Below are 17,036 nucleotides of genomic sequence, written 5' to 3' on the forward strand. Positions count from 1 at the left end.
CATTTCAAACAGCTCTGCAGTCTGGCACATTAACCCACAGCGCTACACCAGGACTCCTATAAGACTGACAATTGGGAACCAGAGATAACCATATATAATGAAGTCAACTATAAAGCAAAAATACCTTAAGGTCAGCGGTTTGAAACTACCAGCCGCTCCGTGGGAGAAAGATGAGGCTTTCTACTCCCATAAAGATTTACACCCTCAGAAACCCTGTACAGGGTCGCTATGGGTCGGAACCGACTCCACAGCACTTAACAACAACAAAATAGATACAAAATTTACAAATGGCAGGGAAGCCAAGTAGATTTTAAGATAAAACAAACTGTTTTAAGCAGGGAAGAAATTAATAAATTACAGGGTAACCTGATAGAAAAATAATACCCCTCACATCAGAAGGATTTAGTAAACATTAACACAACAGGAGTGAAAATGCAAAGAAAACCCACAAACAAAATGAACTCAGCATAGAAAATCATATGGAACAAAGAATCTAGCAGCACCAAACACAAAAAACACACAGAAAAATAACAGTCAATTCATGCTTACTGAGAATTACACTGCATGTAAATGAATTAGATGTACCACTCAAGATAAACAAAGAGCAGCATGATTAAGAAAACTGGATCCTTCGATGTTGTCTCTTAGAGACCAAAAAGATGGAGACAGAGTAAATTCCCATCAACAGAAGAGTGGTTAAACAAACTTTGACACATACACACAATGGACTCCTACACAATGTTGAACAATAATGATGAATCTGAAACACCTCACAACATGGTTGAAACGGGAAGACATTTTATGCTAAGTGAAATTAGTCAACTCACCACAAAAGGACCAACATTGTGTGAGACCAACCTTGTAAAAACGTGTTTTGTTTTGTTTAAAAAAGGTTTTCTTGATTACAAAATAATCTATGATGGTTATGGCGGGGAATGGGGGATTATTCATGAACTAGAGGGTAGACACATGTTAACATGGGTAACAGGGCAGGCATTATACAAGAGGGAGGCTAGCAGAGGAAAGATAAACGTAGCAGGAGACACAGGGAGGAATGTAATAATTAAAGTGACTAGAGGTTACGCTATTAGCTATTGAAACATGGAGGGGGTCGCAACCATGTAGTGAAGCCGAGTGTATGATTTGTTGGACATAAAACTGTTGATCTGCTCTGTAAGCCTTCACTCAATTCACAATAAAAAATTTAAAAAACAGCCACAACCTTAAGTCCTCTGCTTGAAACCACACATCCCAAAGTGACAGTTTGAGGATTGCAGCCTACTGACCTTCCTAATCAAGAGAGAAATGGACACAGAACTTGGGCTCTCCGTCAGACTAATGCAGCCATCCCCTTTGTTGAAAGGTTGAAATAACTTTCTGACTGGTATATCACCATTACACCAGGTAATCCGTACTCGTACCCTCTACTGCCACTCTGGACCCTCGCCCAACCTCAGGCCTTCCCATAGGTCAGCCATTTCAGGGTTACTAGTTGGCAACAGGGCCCTGCTCTGCTTTTGATTCCAATTTGCCCATGGCAAACTTTTTGAAATGTGAATAATAAGAACCACGGACAGCTCTGTTGCCCAGATGGGGAAATGAAGGCCTTCAGAGAAGCAGGGATGGGCAAGCTCAACCAAGGCCTTGTAGGTAGTCCGGAAACTACAGCCAGCTTTTACCTTTGTCATGTACTCACCACACAGCTGGGCCTGGGTCGTGGGGAGTTGCTATGTAAAAATTTATTGGGTCACCACGGGCCTTTCCTTTTTCCTACATAAGTACCCCTCCCAGCCTGCCAAGTCTGCATCGGAGAAGACCTTGTGGCTGGAGGTACGGCTCTGGAGAGCTGGCCGGGGAGGGACGCTGCCTAGCTGCTCCTCTGCTCCCGTCTCCTGTCCCCTCGCCCGGCCATGACAGAGACCCGTGAGCCAGCTGAGACCGGGGGCTACGCCAGCTTGGAAGAAGACGACGAAGATCTTTCCCCAGGTAAAGTGGTATTAGACAATATGGGGTCCGCAGGAAGCCCATCCTGCGTTGGATCTTGGGTTCTGCTGAGAGTTTTTGATGGGGAGGGGCTTCTTGTCTCACTGTGGGCTTTGTTCTCACTGGGACTCCTGGTTTTACTCAAGGATCTCCTCCATGTGGAACTTTGGGGGCTTCTAGGTAGGTTCTGATTGCTGTCCTGGCTGGAAGTTCTAGAGTGGGTGTGACGGTTCTCTTTGTTGGGGGTTCTAGAGTGGTTGCGGCCTTTCTTCTCGTTCAGAGTTCTAGAGTGACTATGGCTTCTTTCCTCGCTGGGGCTTCTAGATCCACTGTGATGCGTCTCCCTGGTGGAGGTCCTTGTTCGACGATAATACCTCTTCTTGATGGCGGTTCTAGATGGGCTGGGGTCTATCTCCTGGCTGGAAGTTCTGGATCGGCTGCTGTCTCTGTCTTTGCTGGAGGTTTGGGATTGGCTGTAGTATCTCTCCCTGCTGGGACTTCTAGACCTGCTGGAGGCTTGAAATGAACTATGATTTCTCTCCCTGCTGGGGCTTTTCCCCTTGCTGTGGGTTCTAGACTGGCTAGTTCTTCTTGTCTGGCTGGGGGAACCCATCAGGGGATGACTTCCTTCCCTGCTATGAGATCTATTCCAGCTGTGACCTCTGGACTTGCTGTGGGTCCTGTTGCGGCTGTGACTTCTGGACCTTCTGGAGGTTCGAGACCAGCTGCGACTTGGGGTCCTGCTGGGGCTCCTAGACCGGCTGTGACTTCGGGTCCTTCTGTGGGTTCTAGACTGGCTGCGATTTGGGGTCCGGCTGGGGCTCCTAGACCGGCTGCGACTTCGGGTCCCACTGGGAGAACGTGTCTGGCTGTAACTCATCACGCCGCTGGACAGCTTAGGTGGGCTGTAGCTCCGTTCCCTGCTGGGAGTGATCATCTGACTGTAACTTTTCACTCGCCTGGGTGATGGTGGAGACTGGCTGTAGCTCTCTTCCTTGATGGCAGCCCGAGTGGGACTGTAACTCTTGGCCCTATTGGTGGTGGCAGCTACCCTAGAACTGCTCCCCAAACCCGAGGCCCCTGGTGGGCTGTAACTCTTCTCAGTGCTCATAGTTGTAGGCTGGCTGTCATTGTCCTGGCTGGTGGTCCCAGGCCGGCTCTGACTCCGCCCCCCTGGGTGCTTTTGCTGGAAAGTCGGAGTTCTCACTGTGCCAGGGATGCCGGCTCTGGCCCTGCTGGGGGCCCTCTTGGCATTGCGGCTGTTCCTTCTGCCGGGAGTTCGACCCCTGCTTTGCGTGCTCCTCCGCTGCTGGCGCCTCGTCCCGTTGGCTTTGCTGGCCCTGGAGTCATGGCTGGCCTTGGTGTCGGTACTGGCCCGACTGGGTGTCCTGACCCTAGAACTGTTGCTGGGTTGGTTACAAGGCGTTTTCATACTTGTTGATCTGGTGGACTTGGAACTGCTTGGGCTCATGACGGAGGTGGGGGCTGTCGATGACTTGGCGGGAGCTGAGGATGTGTTGGGTATTGCTGGGATGGTGGTCTGCAAGGAGCCAGGTGTCCCAGGAGACATGATGGGCACAGAAGGTCCAGTGGATTCTGGAGGCATGCCGGCCTTTGAGGGTCTCGCAGGTGGAGAGGGCATGGTGGGCGCAAAAGGACTGCGGTGCTGGGAGTCACAGTGGACATGAAAGAATTGGCAGCCGTGGGCCACTACCTGCTTGCCTTTCACAGACCAACTGGGTGAAGTCATAGTGGACATTGAAGAGCAGGGCAGGCATGTGACCTCAGGGAGGAGGAGGGGGTGGGGGCGGGGCCTAGCCCAGGGCTGGAGCTGTGGGCTCTGGGTTTTACAGCCCTTCAGCCAAAAGGTGGCTCCAGGGGAGAACTACAGAGGGAAAGATCTGGAGGAGGAGGGGAGACAGGCAGGGCCTGGGGGCTGCCCTTGTCCATTTAGATCTACAAGTCCTGTGCTCAGCAGTTCTGGGGACCCCTTAGATGGGCTAGACCTGCTCTGGAGGGGTCCCAGTCAGATGGGGAAGCCATCTTGTCTTTGGGTGCTGTTGAGTCTAACCTGAGTCGTTGTGAACCTGACCCGTGTACAACAGAACCGAGTCGTGTCTAGTCATTGTTACTACCACTGTATCAGTCCATTCCGTTGATGCTCTGCCCTTCTCCATAGACCCTCTACCATACCACGTGTCATGTCCTTTATCAGGATAACTTGTCCAGAGTATGTGAGATGAAGCCTCACCATCCTTGTTTCTAGGGGGGGTTTATATTCAGTGTTCTTTACCAGCCTCATCATTCAAAGGCATCAGTTCTTCTTTGGTCTAATTCATTGTCAAGCTTTCACATTCAATGAAGTGATTGAAAATTCCATGGCACCTTCACGAGACATCTTTGCTTTTTAATAAAGAGATGTGTCATAGCAGATTTGCTTAATGCAGTATGTCATTTGATTTCATTGTTTCCATGGGCATTGATTACGGATCCAGATAAAATGAAGTTATTGACAACTTCAGTCTTTTCAGTTTAACATGATGTTACTTATTGGTCCGATTGTGAGGATTTTTGTTTACATTCAGGTATAATTCATACTGAAGGCTAGTGTTCTTTACCTTTATCCTAAAGTGCTTCAAGTCCTCTTCACTTTCGGCAAGCAAGATTGTGTCTTCTGCATATTATGGACTGTTAACTGATTCTTCCTTGAATCCTGATTCCATAATCTTCATTTAGTCATAGATTCTTTGCTTAGCATACAGGTTGATTTAATGAAAGGATACAACCCTGATGCACACCTTTACTGATTTTGAACAATTCAGCAACCCCCCTTATTCTATTCAAATGACTGCCTCTTGGTCTATGTACAGGTTCCTCATGAGCACAGTTAAGTGTTCTGGAATACCCATTCTTTACAATGTTATCTATAGCTTGTCATGATCCACACAGTTGAAAGCCTTTACATAGTCAATAAAGCACAGCTAAACATCTTTATGGAATCCTGGTGTGGGACTGTGGGTTAATGTACCGGACTGCAAAGTCATGTTGAACTGCAGGGTCGGCAGTTCAAGCCCACTAGCCGCTCCTCAGAAATTCTATACAAGGTTGCTGTGGATTGGAACTGACTTGATGGTACTTAACAATAACAACAAAATATCTTTCTGGTAATCTTGACTTTCAGCCAAGATTTAACTGACATCAATAGTGCTATCAGTAATATCCCTCATTCTACATCCTTGCATGACTCTGGCTTGAACTTTTGGCATTTCCATGTTGATATACTGCTGCACTAACTTTTTGATGATCTTCAGAAAAATTTTCTTTGTGTGTGTATGTGAGACCTCTAGCTCTGCTTTAACAGACATCGCATAAGGGGCTGGCTTTGACAAAGCCTCTAACCATTTAGAGGCTTGTCGATGTCGCTGTTAAGTGCTATCTGTTCAATTCCAACTCCTAGCAATCCTGTATAGGGTTTCCGAAGCTAGAACTCTTTATAGGAGCAGAAAGCCTTCCTTTCTCCCCAGGAGCAGCTGGTGGGCTTGAACTGCTGAGCGTGTGGGTCACATTTCAGTGCTCATCCTACAGAGCCACCTCGCTCTCTTAGGAGGCTTCTTGTTGTTAAGTGCCTTCGAGTCGGAGCCGACCCATAGCGACCCTGTACAGGGTTTCCGAGGGTGTAAATCCTTACGGGAGGTGCCAACTGTAATGGAAAGTTTTCTTTCTCTGTTGGCTCACAGTTTAGGAGAAGGTCCTTGTCTCCCATCAGTATCTGTAGGCCCAGCATTGTTTGGAGAGCTCCATGTATCTTGGCATCAATGGGCCTCTGGATGTAAGTTTCTCAGTGCAGGGACCTCAGGTCCAAAGATGCATTTTGCTCTCAGTTCTTCCATCTTGGTGGTATTATGTCTCTCTTATCTCTGCTCGCTTCACTCATCTTTGATCTCCTGTAAGGTGAAGGGTGTTGCTGCCACCTTTGATCATCCTATAGATTTATCACATCAGATCACATCATGGGGGAATCATCACATAGCTGCCAAACCACCGAGCAGCGTGGCCCACCTGCGTTGACACATAGTTTGAGGAGCAGAATTGAGTCCGTTACAGTGTGATATTAATGATTTTGTGTTTTCTTGGATCTGTCTCTGGAATGGGCATGAAGATGGATCTCTTCTAGTTGGTTGGCTAGGTAGCTAGCTGTCTATACCACATTTCTTGGCATAAATGAGTGAGCGTCTCCAGTGCTGCATCCATTTGGTGAGACTTTTCTGTCAATTCATGAGCTCTTGTTTTTCACTTATGCCTTGGTGCTGCTTGGATTTCTCCCTTCAGTACCAGTGGTTGTTGATCATATTGTACCTCCTTAAATGGTTGAACGTTTCTCAATAACTGGAGCCCAAATGGCCCCAGCCTCTCCAGGGTGATCAGGGCAGTAACAGGGGAGGTCCTGGGGAGAAGTCAGGGACACACTTCTACTGGGAAGCTGCAGTGAAGGGGGAGCTGGGCCTCAGAAGTGGTGATTTCATAGAGGACTGTCTCCCGGAAGACAGAGCAGGGAAGAGCATTGCAGGCAGAGGAATATCCCTTGTAGAATGGCTGTGGACAGGCAGGAGCGAGGAAGAGAGGGCTGCAGGGAGGGTGTTTAGCCACTTACCACCCATTGTTCTGAGTGGGACTGATACCAAGGACCACAACCCTGGGGCTCAGGGTGGAACAGTGGATGGTCACAAGTAGTGCCTGGGAGGAGGAGGGGGGCCTCATACCAAGTTCTAAAGGATGAAGGGGCAATAAGGGAGGATGTCCCCAGGAGAAGGCACAGAACGCGTGAGGGCCCCAGGGAAGACAGAGCTGTTCGCTGCACTGTGAGGGATCTAGCTTCGTGTTTATGTCAGACCTGGTGCTGGGCCCCTGCAATGACCAACACACTGTGTACAGTAAGCCTGCGGATGAGAAAGAAAAAGCCAAGTTAGCGGGGGAAGGAGGTCTAGGAAAGGGTTGGTGCTTGGACACTGTGGGCAGAGTGTCACTAAGAAGGTGGGAGGGAGGGAATTTTGGTGCATCAGCAGAGAGGGAGGCACAGGTTCTGAGGTGGAGGTGCCTGCCCACCATGTTGATCAGTCAGGAGCCCAAAGGGACCTACAAGGGTAGGAAGTAAGGTTTGGGGGTTTGGTCCCTAAGGCCGTGTGAGTGAGGGCGAAGCAAGAGGGTCCCAGGCTGCATTGTCCCAGGATGGGAGGGGGTGAGCATGGACACAGGCTGTTTCAGGTCTAAGAGGGGCTCTGGACAGTTTTCCCACACCTCGGTCTCGAGGCCCAACTGTCTTTCTGTGTGCGCTCTACACAATTACTACCTGACGTCATTGCTCCTCGCCAGTCGACTTTAGATCTTTCCCAATTGCTATTTTTAACCTCAGTTTTTAGGATAAGCACTGGATTGGTAGTTCAAACCAAGGTTGGCAGTTCAAACCCACCAGCAGCCCTTGGAATCCCTATACAGGGTCTCTAAGGGTCGGAACCAAATCAATGGCACACACAATAAGAAACATATCCCAAGTCATCACAGTAACGTCTGCGTCCTACAGAAACAGTAGTTGGAACCCACTAGCCACCCCACAGAAGGAAGCGGTTGCAGTCTGCTCCCATAAAGATCACAGCCCTTGGAGACCTGTGGGGTCGTTCTCCCCGTTCCCGTAGGGTTTCTGCGGTCAGAGTCGATGGCAGTGGCATCCATCGAGGGCACTGGTGCACCAGTAGAATTGTCGCCTTCCATGCGAGCAATCCCGGTGTGGCTTCCGGCCATTGCGCCCACCTGCAGCTACCACGCATGTGTCAGTGGAAGCTCTCATGTTGCTGGGATGCGGAAGAGATTTCAGCAGAGCTTCCAGCTGAGACAGGCTTGGAGATCTGCTGAAAATCAGGTGGACTACAGCAGTCTGATCCACAACCAATCTGGGGGAGAGTTCAGAAGGGCAAGGCAGCATTTTGTTCTGTTGTGCGTCGGGTCACTGTGAGTTGGGCCCAACATGACCGCAGGAAACACCAACAGGTACAGGTATGGTTATGTATAAAACCTGCTGCCGCTGAGTTGTTGCAGACTCATGGTGACCTCGTGTGTCAGAATAGAACTGCTCTCCAGTGTTTTCTTGACTGTGATTGTTAGAGGGGTCTTTCTTTCTCAGCACTCTGGGTGGGTTTGGATCACCAACCTCTAGGTTGGTGGTAGTGGTTGTGTGCCATCGAGTCGGATTTCCGAGGCTGAAGAACTGCTTTTATGGGAGCAGAAGGCTTCATCATTTTCCCATGGTGCGGCTGGTGGATTTGAACTGCTGACCTTGCATTTAACAACCCAATGTGTAACCCCCTTGCCACTAGGTTAACCAAGTGCAAACCTAGAGACCTTGTAGGTATCTATACCAAGAAATAAAATCACCCCACTCACTTAACTAGGTGTGTATGTGTGTGTGTATAAAACCACCTCTATTAAAATGCATAAGGAGCTCTGGTAGCGTAGTGGTTACAAATCGGGCTGTGAACCTCACGGTCAGCAGTTTGAAACTACCAGCTGTTCCACGGGAGAAAGATGAGACTTTCTGCTCCAGTAAAGATTGACAGCCTCAGAAACCCTGTACAGGGTCACTATGGGTCGGAACCGACTCCACGGCACACAACCACCACCATTAAAATGCATATATAGTCAGGTCTCCTTGTTTATAGTGGTTATTTTTTATGAGGAGTCCTGGGTAGTGCACACAATTAACCTGTTCAGCAGGAAGGTTGAAGGTTTGAGTCCACTCCGAGGGACCTTGGAAAAAAACCTGGGGATCTACTTCCCAAAACATCAGTCATTGAAGACCCTATAGGGCACAGCTCTGCTCTAACACCTGTGGGGCCCCCACGTGTCGAAGCTGACTCGGGCAGTCAGTATTCTATGAACACGCTATAGACACTGAACTAGCGAATACCGGACTCTTGCTTCTAGGGAAATGCAAGGTTATCTTCCTGTGTGCCTCTAATCACAAATTTCCATCAACTGATCAGGGCACACCCTTGTTTTCTTTTGTTAAAATGTATTTATTATATACTGATGATTCATTTCCATTGAACTTACATCCAGTTATTGCTAAGTGCTGTCGAGTCGGTTCCGACCCATAGTGACCCTGTATAGGATTTCCCAGGAGCTGCAGGCAAGCTTGAACCACTAACCTTGCAGTTCAACCGGCTTTGCAGTCTGGCGCAAAAACTCCCAAACCAAACCTACTGCCATCGAGGCAGTTCTAACTCCTAACGACCTTGTTGGACAGAGTAGAACTGCTTCCTTAGGGTTCCTGAGACAATCTTCATAGGAGCAGACAGCCGCATCTTTCTTCCATGGAGCCCCTGGTAGGTTTGAACCGTTGACTTCTTGACTAGCAGCCCAAAACCTAACCCACTGTGCTGTGTGGGCTCCTTTAATGAATGAAGAGGGTTCATCTATGGCAAAACCTGCTAAAGCTGGAACCTCTATAAGGCAGAAAACTCAGATATTCTCCACTCGTAAAAAGCCGTGGGAAGGTGGCGAACCGGAGACCCAAACAGACACAGACGCTGTCCCGTCCAGTTAGGGCGCTCACAGGCTTCAGCGGTTGAAACTAATAAGTGTTCATGTGCCAACTATATATACTGTATACAAATATGAACTGGACATAGCTTCTGTGGGGACAGGCAGGGAGATTGAGGTGAGTGTGGGTGGGACTCAGGGAGGGGAATGCTTTCTGTCTTGTGATGTCACTGTCTCTCCCCAGGCCCTGAGCATTCCTCCGACTCAGAATACACACTCTCAGAGCCGGACTCAGAAGAAGAAGAGGATGAAGAGGAGGAGGAGGAAGAGACCACTGACGATCCCGAATATGATCCTGGCTACAAGGTGAAGCAGCGCCTGGGGGGCGGCCGGGGCGGCCCTTCCCGCCGGGCCCCCCGTGCAGCCCAGCCCCCGGGCCCCTCCGCCCAACCCTGCCAGCTTTGTGGCCGCCCACCTCTTGGGGAGGCCCCACCAGGCACCCCACCTTGCCGACTCCGCTGCCCCGCTACAGCCCCCCAGGAAGCGCCAGTCCCCGAAGGCAGGGCCCTTGGGGAGGAAGAGGAAGAGCCTCCTCGGGCAGGGGAGGGGCCTGGGGAAGGCCAACCAGCTGGGAGGGAGGAGGAGGAAGAGGAGGAAGACGAGGGCTCCTACCAGTGTACAGAGTGTGACGATTCCTTCGACAACCTCGGGGAGCTCCACGGCCACTTCATGCTACATGCCCGGGGGGAGGTGTAGGAAGAGGCCCCCACCCAGGGCGCTTGGCGGAAGGGATGGGAGGGGAGGAAGGGGCTGGGGAAATACGGATGGTCACAGTGGCCCTGGGAGATGGGGTACCGCTAATCTGTGTCGTCTTAGCAGTAGATGTGTGAAGGCCCGAATAAAAGCCCGATTCTGTGTGTGTTGGTCTAGTGTGTGTTTGACGTATGTACGTGTAAGCACAGGCTTGTGCCTGGACATTTAGCCCTCCTGCCTCTGGGCACCGTAAGGTCATCATTGTCAAGATAACTAACATTTACTGAGTACCCCTGTTCATTGTGACTTCTGTGTGTTTTATTCCTAGAAGCTTGGCTCCTGTCCCTGTTCCGTAGGCCAATGGTGATAACAAGTGGACCCCACGATGTACATGTTCAAACACAATGGCAGTTAGCCCTTACCCACACAATAGTCCAGGGTGGGTGTTTCAGGTTGGGGAGCAGCTTGCTCCCCTTTGGCCCTGTGGTCAGCCACGCAGTCCAGGCTGAGTGACCACAATGAAGAGGAGAGAGTGTGGCGTGAGACAGAGTCTCTCTCTAGCTCCAGCTGGGAAAGTGGCACAGGCTGCTCCCATCTCCGTTCCATTGCTGAGCCGTTTGGTCACATGGCCACAGCTAACTGACTGCAAAGGAGTCTGGGCCGGGCAGGCCAGCCAAGTGTCCACATGCAGAAACGAGTTTTTGGAGAGGACAGTTTGGGCTCTCTGCCTAAGAATCTCCACAAAGAGACTTTAATTATAATTACAGCTACGTTCAGCAAGCGCTTCCTGGGTGCCGAATGCTGGTCCAAGTACTTTGTGTGCACAGATTGAAGCAGGGAAATTGTGCGTCTAGGAACTCAACAATAAAACATCTCCTTAATGATGCTGAGAGCTACCACTTTCCCAGCACAGTTTATTTCCGGAGATCATCGAATCCTTAGAATAACCATCTTCTGTGAGGTCGTATGATTCCTTGATTCATTTAGCCAGTGTTTGTCGAATGCCTGCTGTGTGGTCAGTTCTGGGCATTGACCAGAGGATTAAATGAAATTCTTGTCCCTAAGGACCTTCCATGGAGTGGGGAGGGGACTGGCAGAGACAGACCATAAACAAATCAGAGGGAGCCTTTGTCTGACGGTGACGGAACTGGGGGAGAGAAGGAAAGCAGAGAAGGGAGGACAGGGTGCTGGAAAGTCCCCTGTTAAATAGCGTAGTCTTCTCTGAAGCCCCGTCGTTGTGGTTGTTAGGTGCCATTGAGTGAGCTCGTCCATAGCCAGCCCCGTGCACAACAGAACGGAATACTGCCCAGCCCTGGGCCACCCTCACAACCTTTCCTGTGTGTGAGCCCAGTATTGTAGCCACTGTGCCGATCCAGCTCGTTGGGGGTTGGTCTTCCTGTTTTTTTTTGCTTACCCTCCGACTTTACCGAACAGTATGTCCTTCTCCAGGGACTGGTCCCTCCTCAGAAAATGTCCAAAGTCAGTGAGACCAAGTCTCGCCATCTTTGCTTCTAAGGAGCCCTCGGGCTATCCTTCTCTTCCAAGGCAGATTTGTCTGTTGTTTCAATATCCATCACCAATACCATGATTCTAATGCCTTAGTTCTTCTCCAATCTTCCTTATTCATTGTCCAACTTTGACACAACTATGAGGCTATTGAAAACACCACGGTTTAGGTCAGGTGCACCTTAGTCCCTAAGTGGCACAGATGGTTTGCTCATGGCTATGAACTGAAGGGTTGCCGGTTTGAATCCACCTGTGGCACCACAAAAGAAAGGTCTGGTGAGCTGCTTTTGTATAATAAAAGCCACTGAAAGCCCTTGGGAGCACATGGGGCCTCCATGAGTTGAGGTTGACCTGAGGACAGCAGGTTTTAGTTCTACAAGAGAAGGAGGTGAGAGGGGAGCCAGGCAGGTCTGTTGTGAAGAAAGTTCCAGGCAGGAGGAGGCAGGACTCTGCCCAGGGGTGGCTAGAAGGAGGGTTGTAGAGATAGGTCAGAGAGTGGCGGAGGGCCCATTCCTTATAGCCTAGGCAAAACGTTGGCTCTTATTCTGAGGCAGGAAATACGAATTCACAAAAGCTTGGCATTGAAGCTCCTTTGAAAATAGAAGCCGAACTTTGATGATAGCTGCTGTTTACTGAGTGTTCTCTGTGTGCCAAGCCCTGTTCTAAGGCGCTTTACGGATGTTGATTCATAGAAGCTTGGCAACTCAGAACCTTCGAGAATAGAACCCAAATTATCGTAATGGTCATCATTAACTCAACGCCTCACAGTGGACTGGGCCCTGGGCTAAGCTCTCTATGTGGACAATCGCATCGGATCGTTATGAGGTAGGAGCTGTTATTTATTTCCTTCTTCATCCAACAGTGTATAGAGCGGCTGCTAGATAGATGGTAGGCACCCCTCTGGGAACTGAGGATACAGCAGTGGACAAAATCCCTGCCTTTGTGGTCATTATATGTATTATGGGGAAGACAGAGCAATCAATATCATTTAAGCAAGTGTCATAAAACAGTAAACGTACAAAACGTAGCGACAGAAGGTAATGAGTGGTGTGGAGAAAAAGCAGGGAAGGGGGGACAAGGAGGCTGGTGTGTGTGTGAAGGGATGTGTCTTAGTCATCTAGTGCGGCTCCAGCAGAAATAACCCCAAGGGGAAGGCTTTAGTATCTAGACCTTTATCCTCTCGCAGTCTAAGAGGCTGGAAGTCCAGATTCAGAGAGCCTCCGGGGGGAACTTCTGTTTTCTCTTTATCAGCTCTGGGGAATGGTCTTTCAGCATCTGTAGGCTCAGCATTGCTTGAAGATCTCCATATATCTCGGCATCAGTCTTCCCCAGGATCTAGGTGCTTCACACTGCAGGGACCCCAGATCCAAAAAAAGTACTCCGCTACTGGCTCTTCTATCTCGGTGGTAGTTGGTTCCTCTGAGCTCAGTTCACTTCTCTATCCTTTCATATCTCAATAGAGATTGATTCAAGATACAGCCTAATTCTGTAGATTGCATCTGGCCTCAGAACCAGAGAAGTGAGGCTTTATAACACGTAGGATAAGTACATCAGATCTGGGCTGATGGCATCAGATCCTATCTTGGGGGTGATTACATCCTATTAGATCTCATCATGGAGGTGATGACGCCATCTTAATTGCTAAACCATTGAGAATCCTGATCCCGCCGAGCTGAAACAAAACCTTAATTCTTACAGCGGATCAGGGAAGATGTCGCACAGAAGGTGACATCAGAGCAGAGGGACCCGGAAGTGCAAAGGCCCTGAGGTAGGAGCCTGCTTGGAATGTGTATACAAGAGCACACAAGGCTGGACCTAAGGGTGGTGGAAGGTGAGGTTAGAGAGGAGCCAGAGGACTGGGCCTGGTAGGCCACTGTACAGAGTTTGTGAGATGGAATGTAGTAATTCATAAAAGCCCTGGGAAATTGGAACCCATTTGCTGAAGGCTATTGAGGTGCTAAGGAGCCCTGGTAGTGCGGCAGGTTTAGCATTGGGCTGCTAACCACCGAATCCATGGTTCAAACCCAGTAGCTGTTCCAAGGGAGGAAGATGAAGCAGTCCGCTCCTGTGGAGATGGAGTTTCAGAAACCCTGAGGAGCATTTCTCTGTTCTTGTAGGGTCCCTGTGAGTCAGTCAACTCGAGCCAACACAGTGGGTCTCAGGGTAGCCTGTGCTCTGAGTGTGACAGGGACAGAGAGCCCTCACCATCATCCTTGGAGAGGAAGGGACTATTGTTATGCCCATTTTACAACTGTTGTGAGGGGGACACAAAGGCTGTAGGCCACACGGCGGCTAGTATGAAGCTGAATCTGGGTATGAACACAGATAACTGGATGCTGGAGGTACATTCTTAGCCACTAAGCCAGAAACAGCAATGATGGCTGCCCAGCCCTAAGCTGAGTTGTTGGGGTATCAGATTTGGACTCCATAGAGTTCTTGAGATTTTTATTTTTATTTTTATTTTTTAATTTAAATTATGTTGGTTACCAGTATTAAAATGAGCAGATTTCACATAAAAATGCCGGTGGTCAGATCTGGATCTCATGGGGCAGTGGTTTGCCAGACCTGAGTTGGGGGTACTTCCTACTTGGATGGGCATTCACTCCTGTTTTCCACAGTCCTCACCCGCATCTCACACCTGGACCCTTTTGATACCTGCCTGCTTCACAACTATGGTACCTGCTTGGCCCAGATGAACATTTTCATTTTTAACCTCCAAAATCTTAGACTCGTGTATGTTTCAAAACCCACACTTCTCCTTGATGTTCTGAGTTGTTCTTTCTGCGTTCCATTTTCCATTCACGCCTCTCATGGGCAGGACACTGAAGCCAGCTCTCAAGGGTGTCTGGGAAACAGCTGACAGAGAACCCTAGCACCACAAAGCAGTGTAGCAGGGGGTCCCTGAGGCCGAGACTTATTAGTATGGGAAGAGCGGGCAGTGAGCGGGCACTTTCTGAACCTCACAGCTAAGTTTACTCTGAGGTGTTGGGCATGCCGCCAGCAGTGAGGGCAACAGGCAGGGTAAGGATCGGGATAATAATCCGTAAACAAATGTGAGATCATTCCTGAAGAGTGCAAGTAAGAGAATAAGTAATTCCCCTCAAGAATGGGAGGTGAGAGCACCCCAGGCAAAGGGAATGGCAAGTGAGAAGGCCCTGGGGCAGGCCCATGGAGCTGGACTCCTGGGAGAAGGGCTCCTGAGCATGTGTGGAGGCTTGAGACTCATCACATCATCAGGTTTCCAGGGCTTCAGGAAGGTCACTGGGCTTTCTTTACGGGGATTCCACGGCACAGTTTTGTATGGAGGGCAATGTGCATATCCACAGACTGGTCTCTACTGGAGAGACAGGGCAGTTAGGTGACTCGGGCCATGACTGGGCGAGAAGTAGCTAGATTGCAGGAATTCAGAGGTTTATTAATATTGATGAAAGTTGGGTTTGTAAAGTTTTTTGAGTTGTAATAAAACTTAGTAATTGCCCAATTCTTGGATTTTTAACCTGGGAGCCTTGGGTTGGAGCTCTCGAGACTCCCTGAAGTTGTACACAGAAATCTGTGGAATGAGCATTTTGGGGGTGTGAGACTCCATGTCTGTGAAGTTTTCACAGGAGGCTGTGACCCAGTAAGAATTATGAACTACAAGTCCTTGGTGTCACAGGGAGGAAACTGGGACCTAGATGTCATTCCGGACACTGTACAACTCATTTGAAGTCCCTGGGATATGGGAGCTGTTTCAAGTGTTGTAGCGGCACTCCCCTGCTTGACTTCTGTTGAGTCCTTTCACCATGTGGTGCCTGAAGGGTGGCGGCATAATGGTACAGCTACAGCGCCAGGCAGAATGGTAAAGCAGCTCGAACTAGTCATAGGAACTGCCCCCTATATTGACAAGTCAGTTGAATTGTTTGGCCCAGCAACTTTGCTTTTTGCTGCTTATACTGGTGCCTGATTACCTTTCTGAATCTTTCATTGATCGTTTTCCATAGCCTTGGTTGCCATCCATGTGCTTGTTCCTACTTATGGCCCTATCTCTAGTTTATGTGGTTAGTAGCCAACAGGCTTCTTTTTAAATGGTGATGCTAAGCCCAGCTAATTAGCGGTGCACGTGGATTCTTATCAAGCAGCTCACTGGAACAGAGTGAATGGAGCATGGAATTCCTGAATGTGTTTGGCTTTTGTTTTTGTTGTTGTTGAGGGCTGCGGGGGAGGGGTGCCACCAGAATCACAGGGACCCTTGTTAAGTGGGAGTTCCTGTGGCTCAGGGGAGAGGTCTGGTGTTGGGGCCAAGGTCAACATCTGAAAGTCTCCAGTGATGCTTTCTGGACTCTGGGGAGTGCAGGGAGGAAAGGACAGAAGTGGAGGGTGTGCTGGGCAGCTCAGACTCTGGGGAGTGCAGGGAGGAAAGGACAGAAGTGGAGGTTGTGCTGGGCAGCTCAAGGTCTGTCTTGGTCGCAGCACGCACACTGCGCTAGATCTGCAGGCAGGTGAGTAGCAAAGTCTTTTTATGGACATTGTGAAACATATGGCTTAGAAACTTCTGGCTTTCAATCAAGCACCAGATGAAACGTTTGGCTTTGCCGAAGTTGATGCCTTGGGTTAAAAAAGTAAAGATCAACTGAGTCCAAGTTGCTTTTTACCTAAGTCGCTCCAGCTGTGAGGCGCTTGCTAGCTCTGCCCCCAGGTCTTACAGCAATAGCTACACCATAAAGCACGGTGCTGGAGCTAACATTTCTCCAGGACAGGGGCTCCAGATGCAGAGTAGGTTCTATGCCTATCAGGCAAGAGGTCCACAAGCATTCTGGAAGAGGTCTGATGTGCGGTCAAGTCAGTTTGTGTTAGAACTACTCAGATCTGCCGTTGTATGCGACAGCATCCGGATACAACACGTAAGTGAATGAGCATGGCTGTGTGCCAATAAAACTTTATTTACAGAACCAGGCAGCCGGCTGCATATGACTATAGGTCACACACTCTTGCGTTGGTCTATCAATTCAGGTACATGTGCCACAGATCCAAAACGACGATGGCTTAATCAAGACAGATGAAGTCCTGGTGGGGTGCTGTAGGGTAGACACTGGACTGCCAACCACGAGGGTGGTGGTTCAAACCCACCAGACACAGCTTGGAAACCCCTATACAGGGTCGTTATGAGTTAAAACTCACTCAGCTGCACAACGACAAAGATAGAAGCCCTGATGGTGTAGTAGTTAAGTGCTTGGCTGCTAACCAGAAGGTTGTCGGGGTCTGCCCTCGACATAGTTGTCACG

At 49.4% G+C, this 17,036-nt stretch overlaps 2 protein-coding genes across 2 annotated transcripts; one reads left to right on the forward strand and one right to left on the reverse strand.

The window, feature by feature from the left end:
- Positions 1-1,910: 1,910 nt before the first annotated feature.
- Positions 1,911-10,272, forward strand: ZNF428 (zinc finger protein 428). The gene is made up of 2 exons (XM_006871361.1): positions 1,911-1,986; positions 9,761-10,272. Exons 1-2 carry the CDS (start codon positions 1,911-1,913, stop codon positions 10,270-10,272), a joined length of 588 nt encoding a protein of 195 aa, XP_006871423.1.
- On the reverse strand, positions 2,392-3,094 carry SRRM5 (serine/arginine repetitive matrix 5). The gene is made up of 2 exons (XM_006871466.1): positions 2,530-3,094; positions 2,392-2,438 (listed from the first exon to the last, which is right to left on the reverse strand). The coding sequence occupies exons 1-2, from the start codon at positions 3,092-3,094 to the stop codon at positions 2,392-2,394; spliced, it is 612 nt and encodes a 203-aa protein (XP_006871528.1).
- Positions 10,273-17,036: the final 6,764 nt, after the last annotated feature.

The sequence above is a fragment of the Chrysochloris asiatica genome, unplaced genomic scaffold (assembly GCF_000296735.1).
Source record: "Chrysochloris asiatica unplaced genomic scaffold, ChrAsi1.0 scaffold00168, whole genome shotgun sequence".
Classification (NCBI taxonomy): domain Eukaryota; kingdom Metazoa; phylum Chordata; class Mammalia; order Afrosoricida; family Chrysochloridae; genus Chrysochloris; species Chrysochloris asiatica.